Source organism: Pleurodeles waltl, chromosome 11 (genome assembly GCF_031143425.1).
Source record: "Pleurodeles waltl isolate 20211129_DDA chromosome 11, aPleWal1.hap1.20221129, whole genome shotgun sequence".
Lineage (NCBI taxonomy): Eukaryota > Metazoa > Chordata > Amphibia > Caudata > Salamandridae > Pleurodeles > Pleurodeles waltl.
In genome coordinates this window covers 953,546,787-953,568,347 of record NC_090450.1, presented here as the reverse complement: position 1 = coordinate 953,568,347, position 21,561 = coordinate 953,546,787, and the positions used below count along the sequence as shown (strand labels likewise).

Below are 21,561 nucleotides of genomic sequence, written 5' to 3'. Positions count from 1 at the left end.
GCCAGAGGGAGGTGGCTGGTGCATAGACTTAGACAAAGGAGGGTAGGGAGAAGATGGATGAGGCAGCAAGCTAACTGTTCAGGGCAGGCAGGAAGGGCAGTGGCAGAACAATAGCCACAGAGGATTGTAATGAGGGAACAGGGGCTTGATCTTGGACAGTGGTCGGCATTGTGGTGGGCATCTACTTAATATTTTTAAAAAACTAGAAATTCACTTAAAAAAACTAAGGTTACAGGAATGTTATAGATCCGAAATTGAATAAAAAAACCTCAGAAATTCACTAAAAACTAAAGGTTACCGGGACGTGTTAGTTAGGTTCAGATTTTACACATACGAAACCATAGAAGTTCAGCGATTATAGTTAGTTATTTAAAGTAACTATAACTCATGGCCTAAGTTAACTATAACTCCCGCCTTCACCATTTACTGCTAATTATCCCTGATATTACGTCACTTATGACATATTCTTTGAAATCATTGATAATATCACTATAACATTTACAGTAAAATTATTGATGACAAAACTATGCGTGGCGGAGGTGTGGGTTAGAGACATGCATGGAAAACGTATTAGTTGAAAAGACTGCCTGGTAAAGAGTGTTTCCCATGAGTCTTGTGCAAGCTCCGGTTAGCGCTGGGTTGGAATTCCGAGTTGTGCAGAGTTTAAAAATACCCGTTAATTACTGGTTGTGATAAAGTCTGCACTCTGTGTTAAATTTTTGTACATAAAAAGAAATATTTACCATTACATTAGAGTTTGGTACAGTAGGTGCCAATATTTGCATGGTATTTACCAAAATCCCAGAATTAGGTGCAATTTATCACAATCCTATATATTAATGTACTTATGTGCCAATATATTTTGGCAAGCAGTTTGGAATGAGATCGTCATGAATAGCTCATCCTGTTTGCCAAGAGAATTTTTTATTATGCATGTGTAACCTTACGAGGATCCCAAAAATTGGCCTACCTGCATGTAGAGTAATTTCCTGTTTTTGTTACACTTCTGTTGGCCTCACAGCTTTTCTGTCATAAGATTTGGGTTGGGCACAAATATCTGAGGGAAAGAGTAAAACTGGATATATGTTGCATAAAATTCCTTTGTGAGACTTGCAGAAAATCGATAGTTTAGAACAGCAGATGTGGGGTCTGATTATGAGTTCAGCAGATGGTTTTGCCCGTCTGCTGATCTTCCGACGGGGAGGTTGCCGCCATAGTGGCTACCTCCCCGCTGGGCCCATTTCGAGTTACCTGCTAGGTCTGCAGGTGGAAACCTAGTGGGAAACACCCTACAGCATTGGCTCTGGGTCATAATCTAGCGAGCACAATGCTGTAGGATGCGAGGTGCACAGCACCCTTGCAATGTTCACTGTCTTGAAAGCAGGGAGTGAACATTGTGACTGTGCTGGCCAGGGGGGCCCCTGCACTGCCCATGCCTCCCTGGGGCCCCCTGCAGCCATTCTCCACCAGTGTTACTGCCATGAAAATACTGGCGGAGAACAAAGTCGTAATCCCCAGAGCAGCGCTGCAAGCAGCGCTGCTCTGGCATATTAGGACCGCCACAACTGCCAGACCACCGGGACAACTAATCCTGGCAGTGCTGGCGGTCTGACAGGGCACGACCGCCGTGGTCTTAAAGTGGCGCTCAGACCGCCGCATTGGCGGCAGTCTGAATGCCATTGCAAGTCTGGCGGGTGAAGAGACTGCCAGACTCGTAATGACAACCTTGGTTTGAGCAGAAATATCTTGAAGGCCCAGTGAAAATGGATGTACATTATGTGACCTACTTTGCACCATTAATGCTCTCTGCACACATTTAAGAAAACGGATGGATAAGTTATTTTTTTCCTGGCAAAGTCTTATTTATTGAACATATGGATCTCTTGATGATAAGCTTTCCACTACACTTTCCAGTGGTACATGTAATACCTATAGTTCTTGAGTGAATTAAGATCACTTGCAAAAAAAAGAAATATAACACCTTGTGCATCCTTATTTGTGCTGAGGTAAGCAGCAGTATCAAAAGCTTAGTCACATTCTAGTTGGCCAGGGAACCAGTATTAGATTTCAAAACTTGATGACTTGCACAAAGCAGGTCTATACTGCCAGGTAATTGCCTCTCTCTGAATGATCTTATTTGTCTGCAGAAGCTCATCATTCCATTGCATTTTCTATTACGCATTTTCTGGATGTTGTATTTCTAACATTTGGCAATAGTTTTCCAAAAATATTTTATAATGCACTAATCTATTCCTCTTTTTTTGGTATGTTTTCTTTTCCTGGAGGCTTCTGCCATGTGCAGACATCCTTCAGTATGGCGTTTTATTAGCGGTCATTCGGCAATATGGACTTTAGCTTGTCATTCAGTGCATGAGAAGGTTGACAAACAGTGGAACACAAGGTTTCCACACAGGTTAGTATCTCTACTAAATCGTTTATCTTCAATATTCATCAGTGAAATACTCTTTTTTTTTAAAATAAATTGCAGCGGATGCTCCACAAATGTAAAGCAAAAAAAAAAATGTTTTTGGCCCCCGACGGTGGCCCTGTGGAACCCCACCATCAGGCTTAGGGGGTCAGGGTATTACTACTCTGCCCTCTTGCGTTTTTTAGTGTTTTTTCTCGAGACTCAGCTGAATCTTGAATCCCAAGAATGCTGCCTTCATTTCCTGATTGAGATCTGTCAGATACGTGGGCTTTCTGAATCTGTAGAAATAAATAAATCTTTTTTCTTTAATAATTCCAAAACTACTGAATGGATTTACACCAAATTACAGAAAGCACTGTTTCTGGACCAAGATCTAGCTTTCTGCTAAATTTGGTGTAATTCAGTTCGGAGGATCAGGCTGTAGTCGTGTCTAAAATCCCTATGGGAAATTGCATGGAGAAAACACATTTTGTGACCCCCCTTTTTCTTAGCTCCCTCTTGACAGATCTCCCTGAAACATTCCAAGACAGCAGCTGAAGTGACTGGAAAACTAGGTTTGAAAACTCTGTATCCATAGTTAGGAAACCTAAAAATAGGATTGCCTCAGACATTCACTTGCTTATATTTTTGCCCCAGTTTTACAAATTGGGAGGGCCCAAAACGCATTATGAATCAATTTATTTCTACAAGACTTTTTAGATGGACATGGCGCCAAAATAACTGAACACATTTTCATGAAACGTGTCAGGAATCTAGATTATGTTGTGGAAAGGACATGTTTTGGGATTTCATGAAAATATATCCAGCTGTTTGGGACTTATAAGGCACTAACATTTTGTGATATCACAGGCCGCAGTATACTGCCGTAATATTGCTGTAATATGGTACTAGGCAGTATGATTAACTAGTGGCTGCCTTTAAAAAAGTAAGGCAGACATGTTAGTTTTACCAAACTTTGGCTGTGTTCTGGGTCAGGGCCTTGAATAAAGATAAGTAGCAGGTTTTAAATGTTTTGCTTCCTATTAACACTTTATTAAAGTGATCATAGGTAGGAAAAGTTAATTAAATGTTGCTGTATATTTTTTAAAAAGGTAGTAGAGTACCGGGGTACCAACTAGGAAATACCATGGTAGTTTAAAAGAAACTTTAAAAATATAAGTATGGAGAAATGCAAATAATAGACTGTACTACACTATATTTCACAAATATTGTGTTCTACAGTATGTTTTAAACTTGTTACATATTTTCTTTTAAATAGAAAATTAACAGAGTACTGAGGTACTCTCTACAAAGTACTATGATACTTACAAAAATGAAAATAAAAAGAATTTGTGAAAAGAAAATATTTCACACACATAGGCCCTCATTATGTCATTGACGCTCCAGCTCTGACACGCTGGGTTTGGCGGTAACACCGCCAAATGGTGTGGCGGTTCTGGACTGCCAGATTATGACCACTGTGGTGAACAGGCTGCAAAGCAGCCAGTTTACCGCCTGTACCGCCAAGGTGGTCAGACCACCGGGGCAAAGGTGGACCACCTTCACCCTGGCGGTCCACCATAGACCACCGACAGTATTTGGAGCCTCCTTTCTGCCAGGGATTTCCTGGCAGCAACCCCACCAGGAAATCCCTGGCAGAAAGGATACTGGCAACAAGAATTTCTATTCCTGTCGCCAGTATGCGACTCCCCCAGCCCACTCACACAGCCACGGTCCCCCCTAAGCCCTTAGAGACCCCATCCAAGCATGCACGCACCACACACACAAAAACACACACATGTAATCACGCATTCACGCACTCATACAAACACACACATACACTCTTACACCCCCCGCCCCGCATTCATTCACGCACTCACACAGACACTCACAATCACACACATACACGAACACAAACACCACCCGCTCCAATCACCCAAAACGACATCCCCATGCATGAAAACTACATGGCTGCCTTTTACTTTTGGAAATGCAGAAATTAGCAAATGACATACTGTCTTGTCATCGCAATGTACCATGGTATACTGCAAAGTTACCAAAGCATATTGCGGCTCAATATGTGACTAATGGCCTCATTACGAGTTTGGCGGTCATGAGACTGGTGAACTCGCAGTGGCGGTCAGACCGCTGCAGCTTTGGTTGTCCAACTGCCATATGACTTTGGCATTTGGAAAGCCAAAGGACCACTGTCTGCGCGAGGAACATGGTTCCCAACGGCATGATGACAGCTGGGCTTACACTCAGGACTGCCTGGCTGATTACAAGCCCTCTTTTCACCAGTCTTTTCATGGCGGGTAGCCCGCCATGACAAGGCTGCCACATTGTGGGCAGTTCAGGGGCCCTCCAGCCCAGCAGCGTCAAAATGCGCTTGCTGTCCATTGTCTGAAATGCTTTGCAGACAATGCACATTCTGAGGGTGCTGGATATTAGGATATTGGCCTTGGCTCCCTTAAGGGAGCCGAGGACAATATCATAACATTGTTTCCACCATGCAGCCCAGTAACGTATATTGCAATGTTCCTGCTGGTGAGCCCGGCATGAACATTGTCATATGCTTGAGGGCAATGTCACCGCAGTGGCGGTGGCGTCCTCCCCATGAGTTTGGCAGGCCCATGGTGGGACCGCCAAACTCGTAATGAGGCGCTAAGTGTTTTGAGACTTTTAACTTTAACAATACTTAACTGACACTCCACTCTACACCACTCCACTCCACTTGGTTCCACTCTACACCATTCCACTCCACACCACTCCATTCTATGCAACTCCACGCTAAGCTGTTCCACTCTAAACCACTCCAATCTATGAAACTTCACTGTATGCCACTGCACTCTATGCCACTACACTCTACTCTACGCCGCTCCACTGTATGCTATTCCAGTTTACGCCACTCCACTAAACACCATCTCTATGCTACTCACCTCTGTTTCACTCCACTTAATGCTATTCTACTCTATGCCACTCCACTGTATGCTAATCTGTTCCACTTCCATCCTCTGTACACCGCTCCACTGTCCTCTATTCAGCTATATGCCAGTCTATTCTATGCCTCTCCACTCTACCCCACTCCACTCTATGCTATTCCACTCTACACCGCTCTGCTGTACGCCAACCCACTCTACACAGCTCTTCTTTACACCACTCCTCTCTATGTTATGCAACTCTGTGCCATTCTACTGTACACCACCCCACTCTGCACCACTTGATTTTATGCCACTAAAATGTATGCTCTCCACTTAATGTCACCACACTCTGGTCTATGCCAGTCTACTCTATTCTCTTCCACTCTATGCCACCCCACTGTACATCAAACCACTCTAGGCTGCTCCTATGTACACCACTCCACTCTACCATTTTCTACTCTATGACACACTAACTTATGCCATTCCACACTACACCACCCTACTCTACACCACTTGACTTTGTCACTTGACTCTATGCCACTCTACTGAACACCTCTCCACTCTACACCACTCCCCTCTATGCTGTTACACTACGCAACTCCACTGCTACATTGCTCTATGCCACTCCACTCTACACCACTGTACCATATGCCACTCTACTCTGTGCCAAGCCACTGTGTGCCACTCCACTTTTCACTATTCCACCCTATGCCACTCTACTCTATTCCACTCTAGGACACTCCACTCTAGAGTATTCTACTCTACACCACTCCACTGTACCGCCACTCAACTCCAGGCTATTCCACTCTATGCCACTCCACTCTCAGCTGTTTGACCCCAGGACACTTCACTCTACACTGATATATTGTAAGCCACTCCACTCTACGCCAATCCACTTTTACACCACTCTACTCTATGCTATCCCACTCTACGCCACTCTATATATGTCACTCCATGCCTCTCCACTTTACAGTATTCCACTCTATGCCATCCCACTGTACTTCACTCTGTTGTATGCTATTCCACTGTATATGACTCCACTCTATACCACTAAGCTCTACACCACTTCACTCTATGCAACTCTATTTTATGCCACTCCACTCTATGCCATTCCATTCTATCCTGTTCCACTCTACACTACTTCATTCTACATTAGTCTCCTCTATGCCTCTCCACTCTATACCACTCTGCTCTACGACACTCCACTGTGCATCAGTCCACTCTATCTGCTCCTTTCTACACCACTCCACTCTGTTATTCGACTCTATGCACACTAATGTACTCCACACAACTCTACACCACTCTGCTGTATGCTACTTCACTCTATGCCACTCACATCTATGCCACTCTACTGTACTCCTCTCCACTCTATCCCTATCCACTCTACAGTATTACACTCTACGCTATTATATTCTACACCACTCCCCTCTAGACTATAGGACGCTATGCAACACCACTCTACCCCACTGTACCGTGAGCAACACTACTGTACAGTACTCCACTGTATGCTGATCATTTTTATGCTATTCCACCCCTTTGCCACTCTACTCTATGCTCCTCTAGAGCACTGCACTCTAAGGTATTCCACTCTACATCACTCCACTGTATGCCACTCTACTCTCCATTATCTGTATGCCACACCACTCTACCCCATTCCACTCTAAGCTATTCAACCCCACTCCACTCTTTGCCCCCCTACTGTTTGCTGCTCCACTCTAAGCCACTCTACTTTACACCACTCCACTCTTTGCTATTCCACTCTTTGTCACTCTGTTATATGTCACTCCCTGCCTCTCCACTCTCAAGTATTCCACTATACCCCACTCCATTGTATGCTATTTGTAGGAGGCTGGACTGGCTTGTAGTGAGTACCAAGGGGTACTTGCACCTTGCACCAGGCCCAGTTATCCCTTATTAGTGTATAGGGTGTCTAGCAGCTTAGGCTGATAGATAATGGTAGCTTAGCAGAGCAGCTTAGGCTGAACTAGGAGACGTGTGAAGCTACTACAGTACCACCTAGTGTCATATGCACAATATCATAAGAAAACACAATACCCAGTTATACTAAAAATAAAGGTACTTTATTTTTATGACAATATGCCAAAGTATCTTAGAGTGTACCCTCAGTGAGAGGATAGGAAATATACACAAGATATATATACACAATAGCAAAAATATGCAGTATAGTCTTAGAAAACAGTGCAAACAATGTATAGTTACAATAGGATGCAATGGGGAAACATAGGGATAGGGGCAACACAAACCATATACTCCAAAAGTGGAATGCGAACCACGAATGGACCCCAAACCTATGTGACCTATGTGTCAAACCCTCTCTCAGAGGAAGTTCTTTGTTCTGCCATCCTGGGCCAGGCCTGGCTGGACCCCAGGAGGGCAGATGCCTGTCTGAGGGGTTGGCAGCAGCAGCAGCTGCAGTGAAACCCCAGGAAGGGCAGTTTGGCAGTACCAGGGTCTGTGCTACAGACCACTGGGATCATGGGATTGTGCCAACTATGCCAGGATGGCATAGAGGGGGCAATTCCATGATCATAGACATGTTACATGGCCATATTCGGAGTTACCATTGTGAAGCTACATATAGGTAGTGACCTATATGTAGTGCACGCGTGTAATGGTGTCCCCGCACTCACAAAGTTCAGGGAATTGGCTCTGAACAATGTGGGGGCACCTTGGCTAGTGCCAGGGTGCCCTCACACTAAGTAACTTTGCACCTAACCTTTACCAGGTAAAGGTTAGACATATAGGTGACTTATAAGTTACTTAAGTGCAGTGTAAAATGGCTGTGAACTAACGTGGACGTTATTTCACTCAGGCTGCAGTGGCAGGCCTGTGTAAGAATTGTCAGAGCTCCCTATGGGTGGCAAAAGAAATGCTGCAGCCCATAGGGATCTCCTGGAACCCCAATACCCTGGGTACCTCAGTACCATATACTAGGGAATTATAAGGGTGTTCCAGTAAGCCAATGTAAATTGGTAAAAATGGTCACTAGCCTGTTAGTGACAATTTGGAAAGAAATGAGAGAGCATAACCACTGAGGTTCTGGTTAGCAGAGCCTCAGTGAGACAGTTAGGCACTACACAGGGAACACACACATATAGGCCACAAACTTATGAGCACTGGGGTCCTGATTAGCAGGGTCCCAGTGACACATAACAAACATACTGAAAACATAGGGTTTTCACTATGAGCACTGGGCCCTGGCTAGCAGGATCCCAGTGAGACAGCGAACACACCCTGACATACACTCACAAACAGGCCAAAAGTGGGGGTAACAAGGCTAGAAAGAGGCTACTTTCTCACACTATTTAACTGTATGTCACTCCTCTCTATGCCACTACACTGTATGCCACCTCACTGTACGCAACTCTTTTTTATGCCATTTCACTCTACCCAATCCACTCTACTCCATTCTATTCCACTTCACTCTATCCCACTCCACTCTACACTATCCCACTCTAAGCCACTCAACTGTATTCCACTCCAATGTACACAACTCCACTCTATGCTATTCCACTCTATGCCACTCCACTCTACACCACTCCACTCTCCACCACTTGACTCTTCAGTATTCCACTTTAGGCCACTCCACTTTAGGCCACTACACTCTATGACACTCTACTGAACTCCATTCCATTGAACTCACTCCACTGTATACCACTCAGCTGTATGGTATAAAACTTCCTGTGACTCCACCATATGCAAGTGCACTATATGCCACTCCACTTTATGCCATTCCATTCTATACCACTCCATTTGGCACTACCCCACTCTACACTTTTCCACTCTTTGCCTTTAAACTGTAGTATATGCTATTCCACCCTACACCAATCCACTCTACGCCACTCTAATGTATGATATTTCACTCTACACCATTTCACTCTACATCACTTCACTTTATGCCACTGCACTCTATACCACTTCACTCTGTGCTTTCTACTCTACGCCACTCCACATTATGCCACTCCAATGTATACCACTTCACTCTGCGCTATTCCACTTGATGTCACTGCATTTTATAGCACTCTACTGTACTCAACTCTATTGTACACCACTCCACTTTATGCCACTCTACTCTCCGCTATTCCACTCTATGCCACTCTGTGACACTCCACTCTATGTCACTCCACTCTATGCTGCTTCAACCTATGTCACTCCACTCTACATCATTCCACTGAACGCCACTCCATTTTACATGATTCAAGATTATGCCACTGACTCTACACAGCTCTACTGTACACTCCACTCTACACCACTGAACTCAAATTCACTCAACTCTACTCTATTCCATTATTCGGCACTCCACTCTAACCTTTTCCACTCTATGCCACTCTACTGTATGCCACTCTATTCTATTGTACTCCACATCACTCCACTCTATGCCACTCCACTCTAAGCTCCTCCACTCTATGATACAAAACTCTACACAACTCCACTCTAACTTTTCCACTCTATGCCACTCCACTGTACCACAATCCATTCTGCTCCATTCCTCCATATACCTCTCCACTTTATGCTACTCAACTCTGCACCACTACACTCTACACCTCTCCAATCTTCGCTCTCTCACTCTAAGTTACGCCACTCTACCCCACTTCACTTTATGCCACCCCACTCTATGCCACTCCACACTATACAACTCCACTCTATACCACACCATTTTATGCCACTCACCTCTATGTCACTCCACTGTGTGCCACTCCACTCTATGCCAGTCCACTCTACACCACTCCAATCAACCCCACTTCACTTTATGCCACACCACTCCATGCCACTCCAGTCTACACTATTCCACTCTACTCCACTCCAGTATACTCAAATCCACTGTATGCTATTGTAGTCTATTCCATTCCACTGTACCCCACTACTCTTTATGGAACTCTGCTCTATGCCACTTCGTTCTACCTCTGTCAACTCTACACCACTCTGCTTTGTGCTTTCCATCTCTATGCTACTCTATATTACTCGGCTCTAAACTATTCCACTCAGCTCAACGCCACTCCATTTAATGGTATTGTACACTGTGCCACTCCACTTTACTCAACTCTACTCAGCGCTATTCCAGTCTACACCACTCGAGTCTACCCCAATCACTCAACTCCACTCTATACTACTCGATTCTACACCACTCAACTCTACACCACTCGATTGTACACCACTCCACTCAATGCCACTCCACTTTAAGCAATTCCACTATATGACCCTCAAATAGATGTTTTTCTATGCCACTCCACTCTATGCTGCTCTGCCGTACACCACTCCACTTTACCCTATCCGCTCTACGCCACTCCAGTCTATGCCTCTCCACTCTATGCCACTCTATGCTGCTCCACTCTATATCACTCCACTCTATGCTACTTAAGTCTATGCCACTAGTGTACAGCACTCCACTATATGCCCCTCCACTGTATTCCTCTCCTCTCTACATTATTCTACCCTATGCTACTCCACTCTACGCTATTTGAATCTATGCCAGTCCACTCTACGCCATATTGAACCGTATTCCATTCTGCTCTATGCCCCTCTGCTCTACACCACTCCACTCTTTGCTGTTCCACTTTATGCCATTTGACTATGTGCCACTTTATGCCACCCAACTCTACAGTATTGCACTCTATGCTGCACCAATCTATGCCATTCCACTCAATGCTATACCATTCTATACCACTCCACTGTACAACACTCCACTTTATGCCTCATGGCACTCTACACCACTCCACTCTATGTCACTCTACAGCATTCCAGTGTACTTAACTTCGCTGTAAGTTTCCCAGTCTACGCCACTCCACTGTATGCCATAACATTGTATGAAACTCCATTCGATGCAAGTACTCTCTACATCATCCCACTCAATGCCACTCCTTATCTGTGCTACTTCATTCTACACCACTCTACTTTACACTGTCAGACTGTACACCACTCCACTCTATGCTATTCCACTCTACTCCACTCAATTCTAAATTCTATGCCACACCACTCTACAGAATTGCACTCTACACTACTCAACACCACACCACTCCACCCAATGCTATTCCACTCTATGCCACTCCATTTTACTGCACTCCATGCCAGCTCATTCTATTAGACTCTATGCCACTCCACTGTACGCTATTCCAGTCCTTGCAACTCCACTCTGCTCCATTCCGCTCTATGCTATTCCACTCTATGCCACTCCACTGTTTCACCAGTCTACTCTACACAACTCCTCACTACATTATTCAACACTATGCCATTCTAATGTACATCACTCGACTTTACATCACTCAACTCAACACTTCTAAACTGTACACCACTACACTCAATGATATTCCAGGTTATGCCACTCCACTCTAACCCATTCCACTCTATGCTGTGACACAGTACACTATTCCACCCTATGCCACTCCATCATATGCCAATCCATTGCACTACACTCCTCTGTACACCTCTCCACTCTATGCTGTTTGACTATTCACCAGTCCATTCTATGCCACTCCACTCTGTGCCACTCCACTCCACACCACTCACTCCATGCTATTTCACAATCCAGCACTCGACTGGACACCAGTCTATGCCACTGCAGTCTTCTCCTCTACTCTCTATACCACTCCATTATGCTATTCCACTCTAAGCCACTCCACTCTAAGTCATTTCACTCTAACATGCTTGGCACCACTCCACTCCACTCTACACCACTCTACTGTACGCCACTCTATGCCAATCCACTTTACACCATTCCACTCTATAACATTCTATCCTACGCCACTTCATTCTACAGCACTCCACTGTATGCTGTTCCACTCTATGTCACTCCACATCACTCCATTCTACATTTTGTAATTATTTTAATGTGTTTTAAGCTATTGTTTGTATAATTATTACGTTTTTTAAAATATAGTTTGTGATTTTAAGTGATTTTGAATTTTCTATGTATTTAATTGTTATTAGTGATTTACAGTGTTGTAGCAGATTATTGAGTTTGTAGGGGATATGGGATAGGGTGGGAGGTTAATTAAATTATAACTAAACATTAATTAATTAATTTTTTCTGATTTATTTTAGTTACATTTTAGGTGCTGGTTGCTAGGTTTGTAGGTTTGGAGGGGAATAGGCTGGAAAGGTAATTAACAAATAACTAATTAGCAAATCAATATTAATGTACAATTAATGATTTAATTGATTATTAATTATGTGGACTACTGATATTTTTGTATTGTATTTTAGGTGTGGGTGGTTAGCTTTGTAGAGTTTTAGGGTGGGGACTTAAGTAACAATTATTGTTAATTATTTACTTGAATATTAATTATGAATATTGTGTGATATTTAAGCATTTGAGTTATAGTTTAGGTTCAGGCTGCTTGGAGTGTTGCAGTATACAGTGGGAAGTTAATTAATTAATGAATAATTAACAATTAAATATTAATTGGTAATTAACTATTGAATTAATTATCAGGTATGTAAATTGTGCTACACTTATTATTGTAATGCCATTTTCAAATAGAAATTTTTAATTAAAATTAATTTTAATCTAGTAAATAATAATTATTAAAATAGATACTAATCATGTTTCTAATTGTTAAATAAATATTTAATTTATATTAATTATGTACAGTATTCAATTATTTAATTGTTTAACAAATGTATGCAGATGTGTATATTTTTTGTTAATTAATAATGTTCATATTGAGAGTTTATTTTTCTTAATAAAAGGCTTATTCAAATATGTAATTTGTTTCAAGTGAAGTAATTTCCCAACTGTTGCACAGACTGGATGCGAATAGTAAATGTAACCCCTCTGAAATCCAACACGTACCCTATAGTTATGTTTGGAGTGGGAATAGTAAATTTAACCAGTCTGAAGTCTTAACCTGACTGAAGTGGGATTAGTAAATGTAACCTCACCAATATCTAATGCTTTTCCTACTGTTACATAGGCTGGAGTGGGAATAGTAAATTTAACCCCTCTGAAGTCCAACTGTTTGCATGCTGTTAAACAGACAGGCGTGGGAATAGTAGGTCTAATCCATCTGATGTCCAACATTTTCCCTACAGTTGCACTATTTGGAGTGGGAATAATAAATATAACCCCCCCCCTAAAGTCCAATAAATTCTTGATTGTTGCGCTGACTGGACTAGGAATAGTAAATGTAACCCATCCAAAGTCTAATGCTTTCCCTACTGTTGCTTAGACAGGAGTGAGAATAGTAAATGTAACCCCCTCTGTAGTCCAACACTTTCCCTACAGTTGCACTGACTGGAGCAGAAGTAGAAAATCTAACCTCTCCAAAGTCCAACATTTTCCCTACTGTCCCTCGGTTTGGAGTGGGAATAGTAAATGTAACCCCTTAGAAATCCAAAACTTTCTTTACTTTTGTGCTGTTTGGAATGTGAATAGTACATTTCACCTCTCCAAAGTTCTAGTTTTCTCTACTGTTGCATTCACTGGAGTAGGAATAATACATTTGAACCATCCAAATTCTAACGCTTTCCCTACTGTTGCATTGTTTGGAGTAGGAATAGTTAATCTAACCCCTCTCACGTTTGACATTTTGCCTACTGTGCTGTTTGGAGTGGGAAAAATAAATTTAACCCTTCAAAAGTCCTAAGCTTTCCCTCTTGTTGCATAAACTGGAGTGGGCATAGTATATCTAATATTCTCAGGCACCAATACTTTCCATAATATTGGTTACATATGTTTTTTATTTGTTTATTTAAAAAATAAATGTATATTCTTTCTCTTGTCTTAAAACCGGTAATATATATAACTCCCTCAAAGCAGAATAGAATTTGCAGAAAAGCATAAAGTGCATTGTAGTTTTGTGCAGAGTAACAATCACATGGGCAAACACGCAAATTCTTAAAATAAGTACCCTGTCCTATACATGCCATCAGAAAATGTACAAATTTTAGGGGGTCATTCTGACTCCCGCCGGCCGCGGTATTGGCAGGGCCGGCAGGAGCCGCCAGAATACCGCTGCGCGGTCACAAGACCGCCGCGGGTATTCTGGGTTTCCCGCTGGGCTGGCGGGCGACCGCCAGAAGGCCGCCCGCCAGCCCAGCGGGAAACACCCTTCCACAAGGATGCCGGCTCCGAATGGAGCCGGCGGAGTGGAAGGGGTGCGACAGGTGCAGTTGCACCCCTCGCGATTTTCAGTGTCTGCATGTTACGGGGGCCCCTGCAGTGCCCATGCCATTGGCATGGGCACTGCAGGGGCCCCCAGGGGCCCCACGACACCCCATACCACCATCCTGCCAAAACCGCCAGGAACAGGATGGCGGTATGGGGGTCGGAATCCCCATGGCTGCGCAGCAAGCTGCGCCGCCATGGAGGATTCCCCAGGGCAGTGGAAAACCGGCGGTACACCGCCGGGTTTCCGTTTCTGACCGCGGCTGTACCGCCGCGGTCAGAATGCCCTTGGGAGCACCGCCAGCCTGTTGGCGGTGCTCCCGCGGTCCCCGGCCCTGGCGTCAGAATGACCGCCTTAGTCTCAGCCGTTTCAACAGAAATATATGTTCTTATTCATAGGCCAGATTAGAAATGGTTCAATACCAGGGTAGTACAAATCATATCATAAGTTGATACGGTTTATTTCTCTGGAAGATTGCACAATCTCACAACACTACAATTACAATATAGGTTGCCATCAAAGATTTTGAGTGACTAGTAGAAAAGATTTCCAGTTTATCAAAAACATCTGGTATATTCAAGATTCTACAAGATTTGCAAATATACAACAGCCAAGTGATCTTTAGACCTTTACCCTGCTTAAGATAGTCAGTTAACACTAACAGTTTGAAAAATGTCTCCTTCTTGCTACAGATCCTAAGTCAAAATAAGAGGAGCTGTAATTTATCAATTTATTAATATAGTTTCATCCCACTTCAGTAGATATATAAGTAGAAATAGTTGTCGGAAATTTAGAAATCTTATTAAGTCCCACTTATATCAGGAGAGGATTTTCTATGTTAATTGATTTCATATTGTATTCTAAAGATCTTTAGAGCTGGATGTGACAATATATAGGTACAATAAATGCTCACAGTGACCACAGACTCCTTGAAATTTCAATCAAGCTCTTTGTTTGTTAAGGTACAGGTTGATTGGTTGGATCATTCCCGTAACAGGGGTGTACTAGTGAGTGGGGGTAAAATTGACAAATTTGTACACAATCTGTGTGGGATACATAAGAAGAAACATGTTAGATGGTTTGATTCAAATTATTCTGTGGCTCACAGTCTTCTACTGAAAGCTTTAAAAACTGTTCCCAGAGACCCTAATGTGGTGCGAGGGTGCAGAAGGGAGTACAACAGCGTCATTCATTAGTAAGCTTACCAAACTTTAATTATGGCATGTCCTCTCAAAAATAGCAAAATGTTTTGGCAGATTGTTATCAGAGTTACTTCCACGATTTCTATGGCATAAGCCCTAACAGAGTGATTAGTCCTAATGACTGGGTCTTATATTTTATTAAGGTATATTCAGGTAATCAGTTGCACAATAGAGATTCTTCTTTTCTGTATGTCCCTCCATTCCCTTGCCTTTGAAATAGGGCTGGCAAATGTTGTAAATGTAATAAATAGATATAATAAATATATGACCTGGTGGTAAAGCTGGGGATATTTTCAAAGAAAACATGTCTTTGTGTGCCTCTCTTCTAACCAATGTATTCAAAGCCATTGTAAGTACTGACCCTCCCAAAGCATGGTCAAATGCAGTATTTGTGGTCCAAAGGGGACCCTGGATGTTATTGTCTAATATCATTAATCAATTCTACAAAACAGGCAGGATTCTATTAGAGTGCCTACAAACCGGGGCCTAGGACAATAAGATCCATTCTGATCTACAATTTGGTTTCAGTGCTGGCCATGGGACAACTGAGCAGTGATTCAATCTTTACCTTTTCATCAACAACTATACAGTGACTAAAGAGGGGAAATTATACCTTGTGGGTAGAACCAAGTATTGTCAGCTTTTTGAGGGAACTCCACTCTGAGGTAACTCGCTGTGTTAGGTATGGGCAAGGCAGGGAGACAACACAGGCATTCAAATTAGCAAGAGGTGTATGCCAGGGCTGCATCCGGGCACCTTTTCTTCTTACCTTATATATTTATGAATACTTAATGATAACTAGATCGATAGATAGATAGGTAGATAGATAGATAGATAGATATTTTTAATAACTGCACTAGGTAGTTATAGTTAGGATCGTGTTTCCATAGACAAACTGTTTTTTGAATTGCCTATATCCTTGGGAACGTTTCAGGGTGATCCTTCAAGCGGGGGCCGAGAAAAAGGGGCAGTCAAAAAGTTGCAATTCCCATGTTAATTCCCATATGACCTTTGAACAAAACTACAACCTGAACCACTGGACGGAATTATACTAAATGTGGCAAAAGGCTAGCTTTCAGTACACAGATTATGCTTTCATTTGGTTAAATCCGTTCAGTGGTTTTTGAGATATTAAAGGGAAAACACTTTTGTATATCCGTGGCCGTGACAACTTCATGAAGATTAAGAGCTTGTGCACGGTAAGTGCACAGTTCTCAATGGCTGCCAACACTTCAAACCAGGAAGTGGTGACAGTTATCTTTGGACTCAACTTCAGCCGAGTCCCAGAAAAAAATGTAAAGAAAAAAGAAAAAGAGCCAGGGTAGAGTCACCCCTTAGCTCTGGTGCTGGTGTCCCAGAGGGACCCCCCAGAGCTAAAAAGCATTTAAAAAAAAAAACTATTTGCTGCGATTCAAGGCAGATCCAGTGAAATAAAAAAATTAAAAAAACAAGCATGGGGTCCTGCGCTTGTTACTTCTGATACCCCCGGGTGGCCAAAGTCCCGGGGGCATTTAATATTTGAAAGCGGGGGGGCACCTGGCTCCCCTGCTGCCCAGGGACTGCCACCTCCCCAGGCACACAGTAAATTCAATGTGGCGGCTGTGCTGCCCCCCTTCTGCAGCCCCAGGGACCACCACCTCTCTGGGACACACAGTAAATCCAAGACATGGGGCCTCCTGGCCCCCCTGCAGCCCTGGGGACTGCTACCTCCCTGGGGCAGAATGTGAAAGTAATGTGGGGGGCTGCCAGTCCCCCTGCAGCCCCAGGAGACCGCTACCTCTCCAGGGCAAAATGTGAAAGTAATGCAGGGGGCACCTGCCCCCCTGCAGCCCTAGAGACTGCCACTTCCCTAGGGCACTATGATTTCAATATTGGGGGCTTCCCAGCCCCAGTCCTGGGGACCACCACCTCCCTGGGGAACAAACATAAAAGCAGTGTGGGGGTCACCCTGCTGCGTTGCAGCCACGGGGATCGCTTCCTCCCCAGGGCATGCAGTAAATCCTATGCAGGGGGCCACCTGGCCACCTTGCAGCCTTAGGGAATGCCATCTTCCAGGAGCAGAATGTGAAAGCAATGTGGGGGGTGCCTAGCCCCCCTGCAGCCCCTGGGACCGTCACCTCCCCAGGGCACAAACGCTAAAGTAATGCAGGGGTCTGCCCAGCCCCCGCAGCCCCAGAGACTGCCACCTCCCCAGGCCAGAATGTGAAATTAATGCAGGGGGGACCTGCCCCCCCAACAGCCCTAAGGACCACCACCTCCACAGTGCAGAATGTGAAAGTAATGCAGGGGGCACCCAACCCACCTCAGTCCTGCAAACCACCACCTCCCGGGGCACAAACACTACAGTAATGTGGGAGATGCCTGCCTCCCTGAAGCCCCGGGGACCACCACCTTCCCGCGGCACAAACACTAAAGTTATGTAAAGTAACTGCCACCTTTTCAGTAATTATGTGCCAGGGGCCGCTGAGCGCCCCCACAGCCCAGAGGATCATGTGTTATAGTTAGAATTATCGCAAGTGACTATAATGTGTGCCCTAACGTAATTAAAACTCGCACCCTCGCCATGCACTGCTAATTAGCCCACAAATTAAAGCACTTGTGACATCTTTGATAGCATCATAGATAATATCAAAGTAATATTTGAAGTAAAATATTTGACGAAAAAAACTGTGCATGGCATTGGGGGAGTTATGGTTAATTTAGGGCACGAGTTATAGTTACTTGAGATAACTCTAACAGGTGAATTTCTATGGTTTTGTCAGTTTAAAATGTGAGCCTAACTATAACATCCCTTTAAGCTTTTGTTTTTTTAATTGCATTTCTGTGTTTTTTTTTTATTCCATTTCCCAACTATAACGTCCCTGTTTTTTTCAATGAATGTATATAAACATATACATATATATGTGAGTGTGATTATATAAGTATATATAGTTATATAGTATTAAATATTAGTGGAATCTATGTAGTTAAAAATATATTAGTTATAAACTAAAATATTTAAGAATTACTAGTTTCAACTATAAACCCACATATATATGACATTTTTGAACATTTGTGGACAATATTAGTGTTAAAAGAAATTTTAATTCAGATATTTTTGTACTTGCCATTGTCAGTATAAAGACAAAATATTTTAGTAAGTGATATTTTTTACACAATATTCATGTCAAACGATATTGTTTACCTCAATACTGCACCAGTGATATCCTATGCCGACGACACCCAGCTGACCATCTCACTAAATGAAAACCCCACTACTGCCAAGAAGAGCTTCCAAAATGATGTAATTCACAGGGCACATGTGTGCCTGTAGTTGGTAGTGGGGTGGGTGAGCCAACAGCAGAAAGAACAGTTCCTCCGAATGGTAGTAGATAGCACCATTTTGAATGTTGCACATGGGCTTGTCCCTGGGGTCTTCTCTGTATGTGTAAACTTGGGACGTGTGGTTGAGTTTGTATGTAAGTAGAGTGATTGAGCAGGTGAAGAGCTAGGACATGTTGCCTCTTGCCTACAAGGACAGTTAAACTAATTAGATAGATCTTGTTAAAAAAGACATATGGATGACATTTCAATACCTGAGTGAGCTGCTGCTGGCCATGCAAAGTAGGTTTAGAAGACAAGGAGGTTGATTGGCTTTCTGTTTGAGATTGCGGCATCCTGAACAGCATGAACCTTTCATTGCATATTTAAATTAGTGTTATTTGACTGTTACAAAGTCAATAATGCCACATTCTTATGGTATCTCTCCACCCATTCTTCCTCATCTTCTAACAGGAACCCTTTTCTTGTATCATAAATTAAAACAATCTAGGCAGACAAGTACTAGTGTGACAATATATATTCTGAGTAATCTGATTGACTGTCCTTAATTGATTTCTCTTCTCTTCTCTTACAGTTCATTAAAGCTTTCCTCAATGAGACCTGGCTTGACCGCTATGGCTCATCCATGCCTAAAGGTTCCCTTACGCTGCTGTGGTCTCTAATTGTGTCAGCGTTCAGCATAGGGGGGTTCTTCGGAGCTCTGGTTTCAGGGCCTCTCATTGGACGACATGGCAAGTGAGTAGTGCAAACCTATTCTCCTTACAGTCTGATATATCATATAATTCAAATACAGATGAATGAAGAAGGTAGATCCGGCCCGTGTGAGGAACTAAAGATAGTACTTGTAAATGCCCTTTGTGAATTCCCAAAATTGAACACTTAGACGTTCGGTTTAAGTTTTGACCAAACGTCAAAGTTTACCTTTGTGAATAAGGCCCATAATGACAATTTTGTGCACTAATACATAATTCCTTAATTTTACAGGAATACTTAGTTGTCGACTGCTCCTTTGCACTGGTTCTCTCTCAAACTGTTTCAATTTTCACACTGCAGTTTTAACATTTTCTAAATCTATATTAGTTTGCTGTGATGATCTCTTTTAGAATGTACCAATTCTGTTACACTACACCTTACCACATTCCTTATATTCCATCTCTTCCCATCCCCTACAATATAAGAAAATCTTCTCACTCTCAGAACTTCTTATGGTTCTGACCATTTGGTTTCTTCCTTCTTGGGTGCATGACATTTTCTTACTCTTACAAGGTCACCGGTTTTAAATTTCTTTTCACCACAGGCCAATTCATATTTTTGATGTTTCCTTTGCCTTTCCCTCCTTTGCTGCCTTACCGCCTTACTTTCCTTTTTCTTTCCCTCTCCTCATTGACTTTTGAAATCTTACTTTCATTCATCCAAGCTGTAACAGCTACTATACTAGGTTTTCTACCTTTTGACAACATTAACTGTGTTTCATCTGTCGTGGTATGTGGAATAGTCCTATAATTATACACCATCTTCTTGGTATCTTCTTTCCAATCTAATCCAATTTGTAACGACAATTGTATGCTGCCTCCAACTACCCTATTAAACCTTTCACTAAGACTGTTTCCACATGGGTGATATGCAGCAGTTTTCTTGTGACAAATGCCACTTTGTTCCACACATTTTTTTAATTAATTCACTACAAATTGAGGTCCATTGTCAGATAGTAATACTTCAGTAAATACTTCCCTTCTGAACACCTCTTTGCAAAATTAAATCATCTGGCTTTATCTCCTCTAACAAAAGTAATTTCTGTCACATAGAATAATAATCCATTAATGCTATAGCAAATCTCTAGTTTATTCCCAAAATATCATATGGACCACTCACAGCTCTTCCTACTCTTTGCTATGCGTGTTCAGGATATTCTATGGCTATAACATGTGTCTCTCTTGCAGTATGATAATTATCCCTATATGCACAAGCTATACTCCCTCTTACAAATCTTTCCACATCCTGATGTAATCCTGGCCACCAAAAATCCACCTGTAATTTGCGCTTCTATGCCTCCATGCCCTTCATGTTATGCAGTTAATAATTTAGAGTGTAAACTTACAGGTAGCATTAATCTGTCTCCTCTCCATGATAACTCTGACCAAACATATTTGTAATTTGCAATTACATTCTTTTTTCCCATTCCTTATTCCAACCATTCGGCAACCATTCCATAATTTCTGACAAAGTTCATCCTTCTCAACTTCGGCTTTCCACTCTTGTTCAGAATTTGCTTTAAGACTGGTTATTTCTACCTCTGCTACCATCCAATCCTCTTCACAATAATTTCCTTGTAATGGTAAGCATGATACAAAATTGTGTTTACATTTTTTACTACCAGGACATATTTCACTGCAAACATATACCATTGTAACCTAAATAACCATTTTACAATTTGTAATGTTGCTTTTCATGCCTCTTTGCTAGTAAATACATCAATTAAAGGTTTGTGATCGGTTCATAATTCAAATTGTATACCTCATGCAAAATTACTAAAATGCTGAATTCCCCACCAGCAGACCATGGTCTCTTTCTCAATAGTCAAGTAA

At 42.6% G+C, this 21,561-nt stretch overlaps 1 protein-coding gene across 1 annotated transcript in view; it reads left to right on the top strand.

Annotated features, from left to right (window-relative positions):
- The window catches only part of LOC138265166 (solute carrier family 2, facilitated glucose transporter member 11-like), a 353,929-nt gene that overhangs the window by 72,291 nt on the left and 260,077 nt on the right, over positions 1-21,561 (top strand). The window contains exon 3 of the mRNA XM_069212714.1: positions 19,551-19,711. Within this exon, the coding sequence (XP_069068815.1) occupies positions 19,551-19,711 (161 nt within the window). The remainder of the gene's footprint in view (positions 1-19,550; positions 19,712-21,561) is intronic.